The sequence below is a fragment of the Mastigoproctus giganteus genome, chromosome 13, assembly GCF_048544385.1.
Source record: "Mastigoproctus giganteus isolate SK-2022 chromosome 13, ASM4854438v1, whole genome shotgun sequence".
Lineage (NCBI taxonomy): Eukaryota > Metazoa > Arthropoda > Arachnida > Uropygi > Thelyphonidae > Mastigoproctus > Mastigoproctus giganteus.
In genome coordinates this window covers 152,998,129-153,010,578 of record NC_143587.1, presented here as the reverse complement: position 1 = coordinate 153,010,578, position 12,450 = coordinate 152,998,129, and the positions used below count along the sequence as shown (strand labels likewise).

The 12,450-nt window shown below is 37.8% G+C and overlaps 1 protein-coding gene across 3 annotated transcripts in view; it reads right to left on the bottom strand.

Annotated features, from left to right (window-relative positions):
• The window catches only part of LOC150076529 (uncharacterized), a 437,825-nt gene that overhangs the window by 30,495 nt on the left and 394,880 nt on the right, over window positions 1–12,450 (bottom strand). For all 3 annotated transcript variants that reach the window (XM_090387824.1, XM_090387826.1, XM_090387825.1), the window contains one exon: window positions 11,877–11,926. In XM_090387824.1, coding sequence (XP_090243950.1) covers window positions 11,877–11,926 — 50 coding nt within the window. The remainder of the gene's footprint in view (window positions 1–11,876; window positions 11,927–12,450) is intronic.

Below are 12,450 nucleotides of genomic sequence, written 5' to 3'. Positions count from 1 at the left end.
ACTTTTTTTACACGAATTTGGTTTAACACGAATTCAAAATAAATATTTCATTCTCTTTTTACGCGAGTCATTTTGATTTAACACGATTTCTATGAATTTTTTTTTGCCTAAATTCTAAGAAAAATTTTTTTATTTGTGGCATATTAGTATCATTTCTATATTACACGCACCAATAGATTGGATAACAGCTAGTGTATGCGTTTTGAAACGCGTGCTTTTGCTTACCAATGTGTACGTCTAGGTATCTATGAATCATCAACGTTTTTATTGAATTTGGTGCACATGTACGGTATTCGTGCATTGTATCTTCGGCAGACATGTAGTAGTAAGCTCTATTTCAAAGTGAAAGAATCTTTAGTGAAATTTGTGCACATAAATTTATTAATTTTGCCGATAGTCAATAAATTGTAAGTTTACAAAATTTTCATACCTTTTTTTTATTAATTATAACTGAGATATTTTTCGGTAGCCCTTATATAATGTCGAATAATTCGCCTATTACCAAAATGAAAAGGAAAGCGATTTCTTTGGAACTTAAAATTCAAATTTTAGATCGTCTTGCAACTGGACAAGGGGCTACGTCTGTAGGAAAGCATTTTGGTGTACATGAAGCTACCGTAAGAACTATTAAGAAAAATGAAGCTGCAATTAGGAAGTCGGTATGTTCTGGAACAAAAGTAAGTGTTAATTCATCATCATATACAAGAGATATTGACAAGGAAAAAATGGAAAAGGCCCTGGTAATATGGATAGAAGATCAGTCACAAAAAAGAGTACCAGTAGATGGAAATGCCATCGAGCAAACAGTACTAAGAATTTACAGACAGATTAAAGAAAAGGAGCCAAGCACTTCATCTCAGTTAAACAGAAAGTATGAATTTTCTGCGAGTACAGGTTGGATGACAGGGTTTCTTAAAAGGAATGCTCTTCATAATATAAAAATTAAAGGTGAAACTGCATCTGCAGATGAATCGGCTGCTAAAGTATTTTTGCAGGAACTTGCAAAAATTATTGAAGATAGAGGATACACTCCTGATCAAGTGTGGAATGCAGATGAAACTGGTTTCTTCTGGAAACGAATGCCGAACAGAACGTATGTAGCCAAATCGCAGAAAACTGCTGGTGGTTTTAAGGTAGCTAAGGATCGTGTGACCTTATTATTTTCCTCCAACACTTCAGGAGATCGTATGTTGAAACCACTGCTGGTAAATCGAGCCCTAAACCCACGTTCAATGAAAGGTGTAGATATCAATAAACTGCTTGTTCACTGGATGGCAAACAAGAAGGCCTGGGTGACCACTACTATTTTTACAGAATGGTTCAACAAATGTTTCGTCCCAGAAGTCAGATGTTATATGAATTTGAAAGGTCTCGAATTTAAAGTTCTTCTGATTCTTGACAATGCACACGGCCATCCTGTCTTGGAACACCCAAACGTACAATTTTATTTCTGCCATCTTTGATACAACCGCTAGACCAAGGTATAATTGCGACAATTAAAACATACTACGTAAAATTATATTCCAACACGTTTGGGACAAACTGAATGATGAAACACTAACAGTCATTGATGTGTGGAAGAAAATCTCAATTATGGATTGTATCAATCAAGTTGGATTAGCGTTAACTGAATTAAAACCAGAAATTTTAAATGTGTGTTGGAAAGCGGTTTGGCCACAATGTGTAAAAAGCAAAGATCCCATCATCCCTAATACGACCGAATTTCCCGACATCATTACAATGGCACACAAAATTGGTGGAGAAGGATTCGATGATCTATCGTTTGAAGATATTGATGAATTGTTAACCGACAAAGCCCTAAGCGAAGATGAAATATTAGAGGTTGTCCTTGGGACTCCTTATCCCACAGAACGTAGTGATAATGAAGAAAATGATCCTGTTCTAAATGCAGATTTAATAAAAGAAGGTCCGGAACTGGCCAGAAAATTAGGAAATCATTTTGTCAAACATGACCCTAATGAGGAACGCGCTGGGAAGTTTCAACGTGAACTGAAGTTGTTGACAGCCTCTTACAGAGAATTATATAACTGCCTAACCAAAACACGAACACAACGATTAATAACTGAATTTGTTCGTAAAACCGGTGTAACATCAGCACCAGAGGAGACTCGTGCTGATTTTGCTGAAGAGATCACAGAAAGAATTTCATTAATAGAGGAAGAAGACGATGTCCACAACATTTCTAGTGATGGCAGTGATATTCCAGTCGTACGCAAACGTATGCGCCGTTTATTATCAGAAAGTGAAAATGAATAAAATCTTATGTGTAAAACAGATTTTTTTTTTGTTCATGAAGAATTTTTTTTTAATTTCATATGCATACAAATTTGTTTTAGTACATTTTAATTACATGTGTATTTTGATGAAATAAAATAATAAGCTTAAAACGAATATTTTATGTGTTTTTTTTAATTATTTTTACTGATTTTTTTAGATTCGGAACCAATCTTCTTTTCTTCCATAAATACAATGTCTTTTTTTTACACGTATTTTTCAGGAACGTATCTATCGTGTAAAAACAGAATTAGGTGTATATATATAAAAAATAACTCCCATTTCACCCATTCATTCCATCCAATAGTTTGTCTAGCTCTTCCCTGAATTTATTTATATTATTAACTTAAACAACAGATGGAAGTCTAATCCAGCAATCAACCACCTGCTCGCTACAGACAAACTACTGCCCATATATCCTAAAGCAATCCTTCGTCAATTTTAATTTGTTGTTGTTGTTTGTTGGATTTATTGGTGCAAGGGCTACTAAGGCCATAATGCACCAATTTTAAAAAAATATATAACACCTTACACTTTGCTGTAAGGTGTTATATATTTTTTTGTAGCAAGAGGAAGAATTATTTCTTCCTTTTGCTCAGAATAATTCTGAGCAAGAGGAAAAATCCCAAAAACACTGAGCTTCCTCAATCAATTCAAAATCTTAAGACACCTCAACCATAACACCTTCACTAATCTCGTTGCCCTTCTCTGTACTCATTAAGGCAGCTCTACATCTTTACTAAAATGAGGCCTCCAAACCTGTATGCAGTACTCAAGGTGCTTTCAATTGCTAGAAAAATTCCTCTATATCATTGACAAGACCCCTAAGCTGCTCTGGCAGCCTGTCTCCATTGCTCAGAAAACTTCATATCTGACTAAATAATTACAGTAAAATCTTGTTAATACAAACTCGGTTTTTACAAAGTACTCGTTTATATGAAGCATATACCATTCCCCTGCAAAAGGAAGGCTTTTCTATGTAAATATATTTGTTTATTACAAAATTCAGTTAATATGTATTACAAAGTTCTTTTTCACCCCCGTAAGAAATAAATATTGGGGGGAATAAATAAATAAGAAATAAATAAATAAATACTGCTAGCTTGGGGGGAGACAAAGACCAATAGATTGACAGTAGCCACTTGCAGAGGTGAAAGAGATTCTTGCACTGCTTCTATTAGAATGAGCAGAAGCCTGAAAAACAAGATGCATGGTATTTCAGAGACTGCTGGGAGCCATTGCAGTACAAGTAAACACATGGGTTGTGTTAGGGTAGCTAAGAATAGAAACAGGTGCAGGTATACTTGCGTGTACTTACACCAATGCTAGGAGTTTAGTAAATAAATTTGATGAATTTGAGGTATTGCTCAAAACATCAAAGGCAGATATTGTTGGGATATCAGAGACGTGGTGTCACACAGATATAAGGGATGCAGAACTGCAATTTGGGGAGTACAACGTCTACAGAAAGGATAGACAGGATAGGAAGGGGGGAGGGGTTATGCTATTAGTTAAGAAACACATAAAAACCAAGGAAGTGAAGCCAGTCGACATCGCTGGACAGTGCAGTGTTGAGTCAGTTTGGTGTGACATAAGCATTGGGAGATCAAAATTGAGAGTAGGAGTGTGCTATAGGCCTAATGACTCTGATGAGTATAATAAGGAACTGTACAGGGAAATAGAGTGGGCCAGTAAATCAGAGAGTCTTATAATGGGAGATTTTAATTTCCCAGATATTGACTGGTATTTGGGGGCTGGTTACTCACACACTAGCAGGGCTTTTGTGGATTTATTGGATGATTGTTTTCTACATCAGCATGTTCGCGAGGCAATTAGAGGGAGTAATACTCTTGATTTGATTATCAGCAGTGATTCTTCATCCATTAAGAATCTACAGATAAATGAACCACTAGGTGGCAGTGATCACAGTTTGCTGAAGTGGGATTTACTGAAAGAGGTAACTACCATTAGGGGTAAAGGGAAGGGTTATTGCTTCCGTAAAGGCGACTACGATGGACTGAGACAGTATTTAAATTCTATACAGTGGGACCAACTGATGATGTTACCAACAGCAAATTCAAAATGGGAAGCATTCAAACAACTTATCTTGGAAGCTACTAGGCTTTACATACCAACTAAGAAATATTGTTCAAGGTTTAGGCCAAAATGGATGTCAGATGAACTAATGAGGCATATGGCAGAGAAGAAAAATGCATGGGATACTTACAAATTAACACATGATACAGAAGCCTATGATAGATACAAGTTGATATGCAACCAAGTTACAAAGGAGGTTAGGCAGGCGAAGGTAGATTACGAGAAATCCTTGGCAAGGGATGCAAAGAAAAACAGCAAAGAGTTCTTTACTTATGTAAACTCTAGAAGGAAGGGGATGAATCAGATTGGTCCACTTGATATTGATGGGTCAACTGTTGATGATCCTGCTCAGGTAGCTAACAAACTAAATGAATATTTTGCATCGACATTCACACATGAGGAGTTATTCAGCAAGGGGAATGCCAGAGGTGTATTCAACTCTAGCAGTAAGCTACAGAATCTTGAAATAACTGGGAGTAAAGTGGAGGAGAAACTGTTGAAGATAAACACAAGAAAGGCACCCGGGGTGGATGGGATCTATCCATTTATATTAAAGGAGGCAGCAAAGGAAGTAAGCAAACCCTTAGCCATAATTATGAGAGCTTCCTTGGACTCAGGGGAGGTACCCATAGACTGGAAATGTGCAAATGTGACCCCAATTCACAAAGGAGGATCAAAGGCTGACACAAGTAATTATAGACCTGTGAGCTTAACTTCTGTTCCAGGAAAATTAATGGAGGCACTGGTTAAAGAAGCACTGCAGGATCATTTAGACAAGACTTCAGTTATAGCTCAGACACAGCATGGTTTTGTTAAGGGGAAGTCTTGCCTGACCAACTTGATTGGATACTATGATGCAGTCACAAAAGAACTGGATGCAGGGAATAACTTTGATATTATATACTTGGATCTTAGAAAGGCTTTTGATACTGTTGCACATGGAAGACTGCTACACAAATTGGAGCAGTGTGACATTGGAGGCAAATTGCTGCTATGGATAAAGGGGTGGTTGAGGGGGAAAAGACAGAGAGTGGTAATCAATGGACACTGCTCATCGTGGACTGATGTTATTAGTGGAGTCCCTCAGGGCTCAGTGTTGGGTCCATTATTGTTTTCTGTATTTATAAATGATATTGATGATGGTATATCAAGCTTAATGTCTAAGTTTGCAGACGATACAAAGGTTGGCAGGGTTGTCAAGGACACTACTGACACTATGCTGCTGCAACAGGATCTGGAAAGGTTGAGCAGATGGGCTGAGAGGTGGCAAATGAAGTTTAACATTGACAAATGTAAAGTAGGTAGCTAACATGGGAAACAGCAACCCCAGAGCAATGTATCAACTCTGTGGTACTACACTGACAGTGGTAGAGAATGAAAGGGACTTGGGGGTGGTTGTGTAGGCAGATATGAAGTTCTCTGAGCAGTGCAGACGGGCTGCAAGAGTAGCTCATGGAGTATTGTCAATGATATACAGGAATTTTTCCAGCAGGGATAAGGAGGTGATTATTCCATTGTATAAGGCAATGGTCAGGCCAGACCTAGAGTGCTGTATACAGGTCTGGAGGCCTCATTTCAAGAAGGATGTAGAGCTGCTGGAACGAGTACAGAGAAGGGCAACAAGATTAGTGAATGGAACAAAGGGGTGCTCTTACGAAGAAAGGCTTAAGTTTTGCAAATTACAGTGTCTGGAGACTAGGCACCAGCGAGGTGATCTGATAGAGGTGTATAAAGCCTTGAATGGTTTAAGCATGCTCAATGCTGATGGGATTCTTCCTCTAGCTCAGAAAAATCACCTGAGAGGGCATAAATTCAAATTGAGGAAAGACAGATGTATGTAGGATAGACGTGCGGAAATTTGCCTTTAGCCAGCGGGTGGTTGGTTGGTGGAACAGACTGCCATCCCTTGTGGTGGAGGTTGATAGCCTAAATAAGTTTAAGGCTCAGCTGGACAGGTATTTTGAATGAACAGAGGGGTGAAGTGGAAGTGGGGTTTTTTGTTTTTTTTTTTTTTTTTGGCTGATGCTGCATAAGCTTGCTTTCTTGCATCAAATGCCTCTACTAATGCTAATATTGTCTTTTTGTATGTATAATACAAATCTTGGCAGAGCAATCCGATTATTGCTCCCGTCCACCTGGCTCCCTACTACCCGAAGTTTGTCACTGACTTGTTAGAAATTAGTTTTCTGTGTTTTTTTTATGTAAACCCCAAACACATGAGGTATTAGAACCTATAGTACTTAGTACCATGCTTGGATTGGAGGTTGAAAAGAAGAAAGAGGATATTTGCTGAACTTCTGTAGACTGTAATTTTCAGGAAATATGTATGAAAGAAGGTTTTTCCAGAAAACGGTAGTTGAATGAATAAATGAGGAGAATGAAAAGTTGGTTCTGCGAGGTTGAAGTTGGACAGTAAATGGATGTTGGCTGGTGACGGAACGTGTTCGGACTTGGACTGTTTTGAAAGAGAGAGAGGGAATTATAGAAGCCAATTCAGAAGAAGAATAGTGCCCATGGAAGTATCTGTAGAAGAGGCATGCAGCAGAAAGAGTACGTCTATGAGACAGCGAGTGGAGAGACTCTGTTAGAGATTAAACATTAATTAACTTAACTGCCCTCTTCTGAATGGAATCAAGAAGCCTGAGAGAGGTTTTGGTGGCACCACCCCAGATGTGGGAACAATATTCCATGCCAGAGCGGATTTGCGATTTATACAGAGTGAGCAGCTGTTTGGAAGAAAAGTAATGCCGAGAGCGAAAGAGAAAACCAAGTGTTTTAGATGCAGAGGAAGCAATATTTATAATGTGCTTGTGCCAAGAGAGATTAGAAGTCAGGATAATCAGGAAAGATAAACATAGGAGCAGAAGAATCCTTTTTGCGAGATATAAGACAAGACTGAGTTTTAGAAGGGTTGAAATCAACTAAGTTGTCTTTGCCCCACTGGAGAATTACCTGAAGATCGGCATTTAAGGAATTGGTAGCAGATTTTCGAGAAGTTGAAGCTGATTGATCAGGACAAGGTTTCTCAAAATGGAATGCAATGTGCTATCATCGACAAAACTATGGATAGGAATTCCAGTCAATGGAAGGAGGTCATTAATATACAAGAGGAAAAGAGTGGGGGAAAGAACAGAACCTTGGGGGACACCGGCATTAGTGGAGAAGTTAGAAGACAGAGAGCCATCTACCGTCACCCTCAGTGAGCGATCAGAGAGAAAACTGGATAACCAATTACTAAAAACAGTTGGCAAACCATAAGATGGAAGCTTGTTTAGAAGACCTTTATGGCAAACACGATCGAAAGCCTTTGAGATGTCAAGAGCAACTACTTGTGTTTCACCGAAACTTTCCATAAAATTAGTCCATAAATGGGTAACATAAGCCAGAATATTACCAGTGGATCGACACTGACGGAATCCATACTGGCGATCGTTGATCAGACGGAAAGTTTCTATGTAGTTTAAGAGTTGGCAGTTAATTGATTTCTCCATTACTTTAGAAAGAGTAGAAGTAATTGCAATGGGACGATAATTGGATGGGAGGGATTTGTCACCCTTTTTAGGAACTGGCTGGATACGAACAAATTTCCAAGCAGAAGGAAAAACACCTTTGGTATAAGAAAGTGAAAAAAGGCGGCAAAGAATAGGAGTAAGTTCAGGAGCACAGGTTTTGAGAATAAGTGGAGAAATACCATCAGGACCTGGAGCTTTCTTAGCATCAAGATTCATCAAAATCCTTCTGATATCCTTTTGACGGAAGACCACAGGAGGCATTGAATGGAGTGTGTTGGGAGGTGTTTTACCAAGATCATTAATATGTGAGCTGGAAGAAAAATGGGATGCTAGCAGGTCAGCTTTATCCTTGGCTGAAGTGACAATAGAACCATCTGGTTTGGACAGAGGTGGGAGTAGAGATGGGCAAAAGTTGCGGCCAATAGCTTTGGCAAGAGACCAGAATGCTCGGCTACAATTAGGGCAAGAAGCAAGTTTTCTACTCTTAGCCTGTTCAAACTCCAGTTTGGACTGATTAATAACTGCTTTACAATTGTTGCGAGGTTTGGTGTAGGCAGAAAATGAAACTCAAGAATTAGAAACAAGCCAATTACGATATGCAACATTCTTCTCTTGATCAGCCTAAGCACATTTATTGGAAATCCAAGGTTTAGATAAAGGATGAGATTTTAAAGTGGAGTGTGGGATAAAGGATTCCATTCCTGCAAGAATAATTTCACTGACACGATCTGAGCAAACGTTGACATCAGAAGTTTTGAAACAGTAATCCGACCAAGGAAAAGAAGAAAATAAGTCTCGCAGGTCATCCCATTTTGCATTGCAAGATGTTGTTTGGCATTACAAGGGTCATCCCTTGTAATGCCAAACAACACGAGGTTGGGAATAGCCATGAGATAAAGGTTCCATTGGAGAAGAGACAATCACTAAGTTGTGATCTGAAGTGCTTAAAGGACCTCTCACTTCGATCGTGTACTTAGAAGGGTTGTTTGTGAGAAAAAGATCAAGCGTATTGGCCATATGATTAGGATTGTCTGGTATTCTTGTACGTAAATGAACAATCTGTGCTAGGTCATTAGTAATTGCAAAAGCCTCAGCATCTCGACCTGCTGGGTCGGTGTGACTATAAAACGGGAGCCAGCTGGAGTTACTCAGAGGTAACTACCATCAAGGGTAAAGAGAAGGAATTTTGCTTTCGTAAAGATGACTATGGTGGTCTGAGACAGTATTTAAATTCTATATGGTGGGACCAACTGATGATGTCTGACCAGCAAATTCAAAATGGGAAGCATTTTGAATTTTTCTTGGAAGCTACTAGGCTTTTCATACCAACTAAGAAATATTGTTCAAGATTTAGGCCTAAATGGATGTCAGATGAAATAATTAGACATATGGCAGAGAAGAAAAATGCATGGGATACATATAAATTAATGGGCAACACAGAAGCCTGTGATAGATATAAGCTGGTCTGTAACCAAGTCACAATGGAGATTAGCAGATTACGAAAAATCTTTGGCAAAGGATGCAAAGAAAAACAGCAAAGAGTTCTTTACTTATGTAAACTCTAGGATGGATCAGATTGGTCCACTTCATATCAGTGATTCAACTGTTGATGATCCGGCTCAGGTAGGTAACAAACTAAATGAATATTTTGCATCTACATTCACACATGAGGAGTTATTCAGGGAGGGGAATACCAGAGGTGTATTAAACTCTGGCAGTAAGCTAGATAATCTTGTAATAACTGAGAGTAAAGTGGTGGAGAAATTATTGAAGATAAATATAAGAAAGGCACCTGGGGTGGATGGAATCTATCCAGTTATATTAAAGGATGTGGCAAAGGAAGTAAGCAAACCCTTAGCCATAATTATGAAGGCTTCCCTGGACTCAGGGGAGGTACCCACAGACTGGAGATGTGCAAATGTGACCCCAATTCACAAAGGAGGATCAAAGGCTGACACAAGTAATTATAGACCTGTGAGTTTAACTTCTGTTCCAGGAAAATTAATGGAGGCACAAGTTAAAGAAGCACTGCAGGATCATTTAGACAAGACTTCAGTTATAGCTCGGACACAGCATGGTTTTGTTAAGGGGAAGTCTTGCCTGACCAATTTGATTGGATACTATGATGCAGTCACAAAGGATCTGGATGCAGGGAATAACTTTGATATCATATATTTGGATCTTAGAAAGGCCTTTGATACTGTTGCACATGGAAGACTGCTGCACAAATTGGAGCAGTGTGGCATTGGAGGCAAAATGCTGCTATGGATAAAGGGATAGTTGAGTGGGAGAAGACAGAGAGTGGTAATCAATGGACACTGCCGTTCGTGGACTAATGGTATTAGTGGACTCCCTGAGGGTTCGTTGTTGGGTCCATTGTTGTTTTCTGTGTTTATAAATGATATTCATGATGGTATATCAGGCTTAATGTCCAAGTTTGTAAATGATATAAAGGTTGGCAGGGTTGTTAATGACACTAATGACAGTACGCTACTGCAAAAGGATCTAGAAAAGTTGAGTAGATGGGCTGAGAGGTGGCAAATGAAGTTTAACCTTAAGAAATGTAAAGTACTACATATGGGAAGCAGTAACGTATCAACTACTCTGACAGTAGTAGAGAAGGAAAAGGACCTGGGGGTAATTGTGCAGGCAGATTTTCTGATCAATGCAGATGGTCTGCAAGAGTAGCTCAGTTTCTTGTCAATGATATACAGGGATAAGGAGGTGATTGTATAAGGCCACACCTTGAGTACTGTTCACAGGTCTGGAGGCCTCATTTTAAGAAGGGTGTAGAGCTGTTGGAACGCATACAGAGGGCAAGAAGATTAGTGAATGGAATGAAGGGTTGCTCTTACAAGAAAGGCTTATATTTTTCAAATTAGTGTGTGGAGACTAGGCACCTGCGAGTGATCTGATTGAGGTGTATAAAGCCTTGAATGGTTTGAGAATCCTCAATGCTGATGGGATTCTTCCTCTTACTCAGAATAATTGCCGGAAAGGGCATAAATTCAAATTATGGAAAGACTGTTGTAGGATAGATGTGTGGAAATTTGCCTTTAGCCAGTGGGTGGTTGATTACTGGAACAAACTTCCATCTGTCGTTGTAGAAGTTGATAGCTTAAATAGATTCAAGGCAGAACTTGGAGTGAGTGGATGGGATTTTTTTTTTGGCTGATGCTATATAAGCTTGCTTTCTTGCATCATGTGCCTTTGCTAATGCTAATGCTGCATTATAAGAAATTTCTGTTAACAAATTTTTTCAAATGAACGATCGATTTTGTTATATAGAGGTCCGACTGTGTTTGCTTTATGCTATCAAGGAAATATTTAGGAATTGGCTTAACAGTGTCTTTGTTTTAATGTCACTTTTGCTAATTAAGAATTATACCCAAACCTTCTCCACTCACCCTAACAGTATAAATGACTTAATAGTCCTTTAGTACCAGTTGCAATTAATTTTCAATTGATTCTACATGTTTCTTGGATTTTAATAAGATAAGCACAGGTTCTTAAACTATGATTGTTCAATATACCTTGAGAAACTCAACTGGTTGACACTGAGAGAATTAATTCAGTTAAAATATATTTTAAAATAAGTAAAAGCCACCCAACTTTATAGATTGTTGCCTTATACTGCTATTTTATTTATTTATTTTTTATTATTATTTTTTTTTCTACTATATTTCATATACTACTTTTTATACATTTATTTCTGCTTTTTAAGACTGGCCATATAATTGTTTATTTCATACTTTTGACATTATTTTCTTGTTTGGATTCCTCCTTTCTTCTACTTCCTGAAATATGCAACATTGAGGTAAATAAAAAAAAATTAATGCAATGAGATTGTTGAAGGCATAATGAAGTAAAAACAAAAAGCAGGCTCCTTCAATTTTGATAAAGATTAAGTACAGCGTGCTAAAAATAAGAAAGCATTTGAAAAACAGAGGAAAAAATTCTATAAACACTAACCTCTTTTAAAACCTTTGGCTTTGTTTTCTTAGGTAATTTTTTCTTTGCACCTATGAAGTATATTAAATATTACAGTATATTAAATGAGCAACAAGACAGCATAAACTTTAATATTCACACAGTAAACTCCCAATTATCCACACATGGATAATTGGGAGTTTCTTGTGATCTGAATTTTTAATAAATTATCTAAATACTACTAATTACCCACACACACAATTATGCTTTTTTTTTTTTTTTTTTTTTGTATTAAGTGTGCCATTAGTTGGCAAATTTTTAATGGTTTAAGAAACTGCACAATGCTTATATACTCTTGAAGTAGTTGATTATATCATGTAATCCTATCAGTTCCATTTGTTTTTAATTGCATGGCTTCCAATTAAGAGAAGATTAATTACTGGTCAACTCATAAAATGTTACGAAAACGAAAATCACATTAAAATTTGTCGATTGGCTCGTTTTTGAATGGCAGTTGGGTTTCACATTTGTGAGTTACTCTACATTATCAACTACAGCTCTCAGCAAAATGCATGGCAACAATAGATCCATTATTCATCACACTATTCAAAAATTT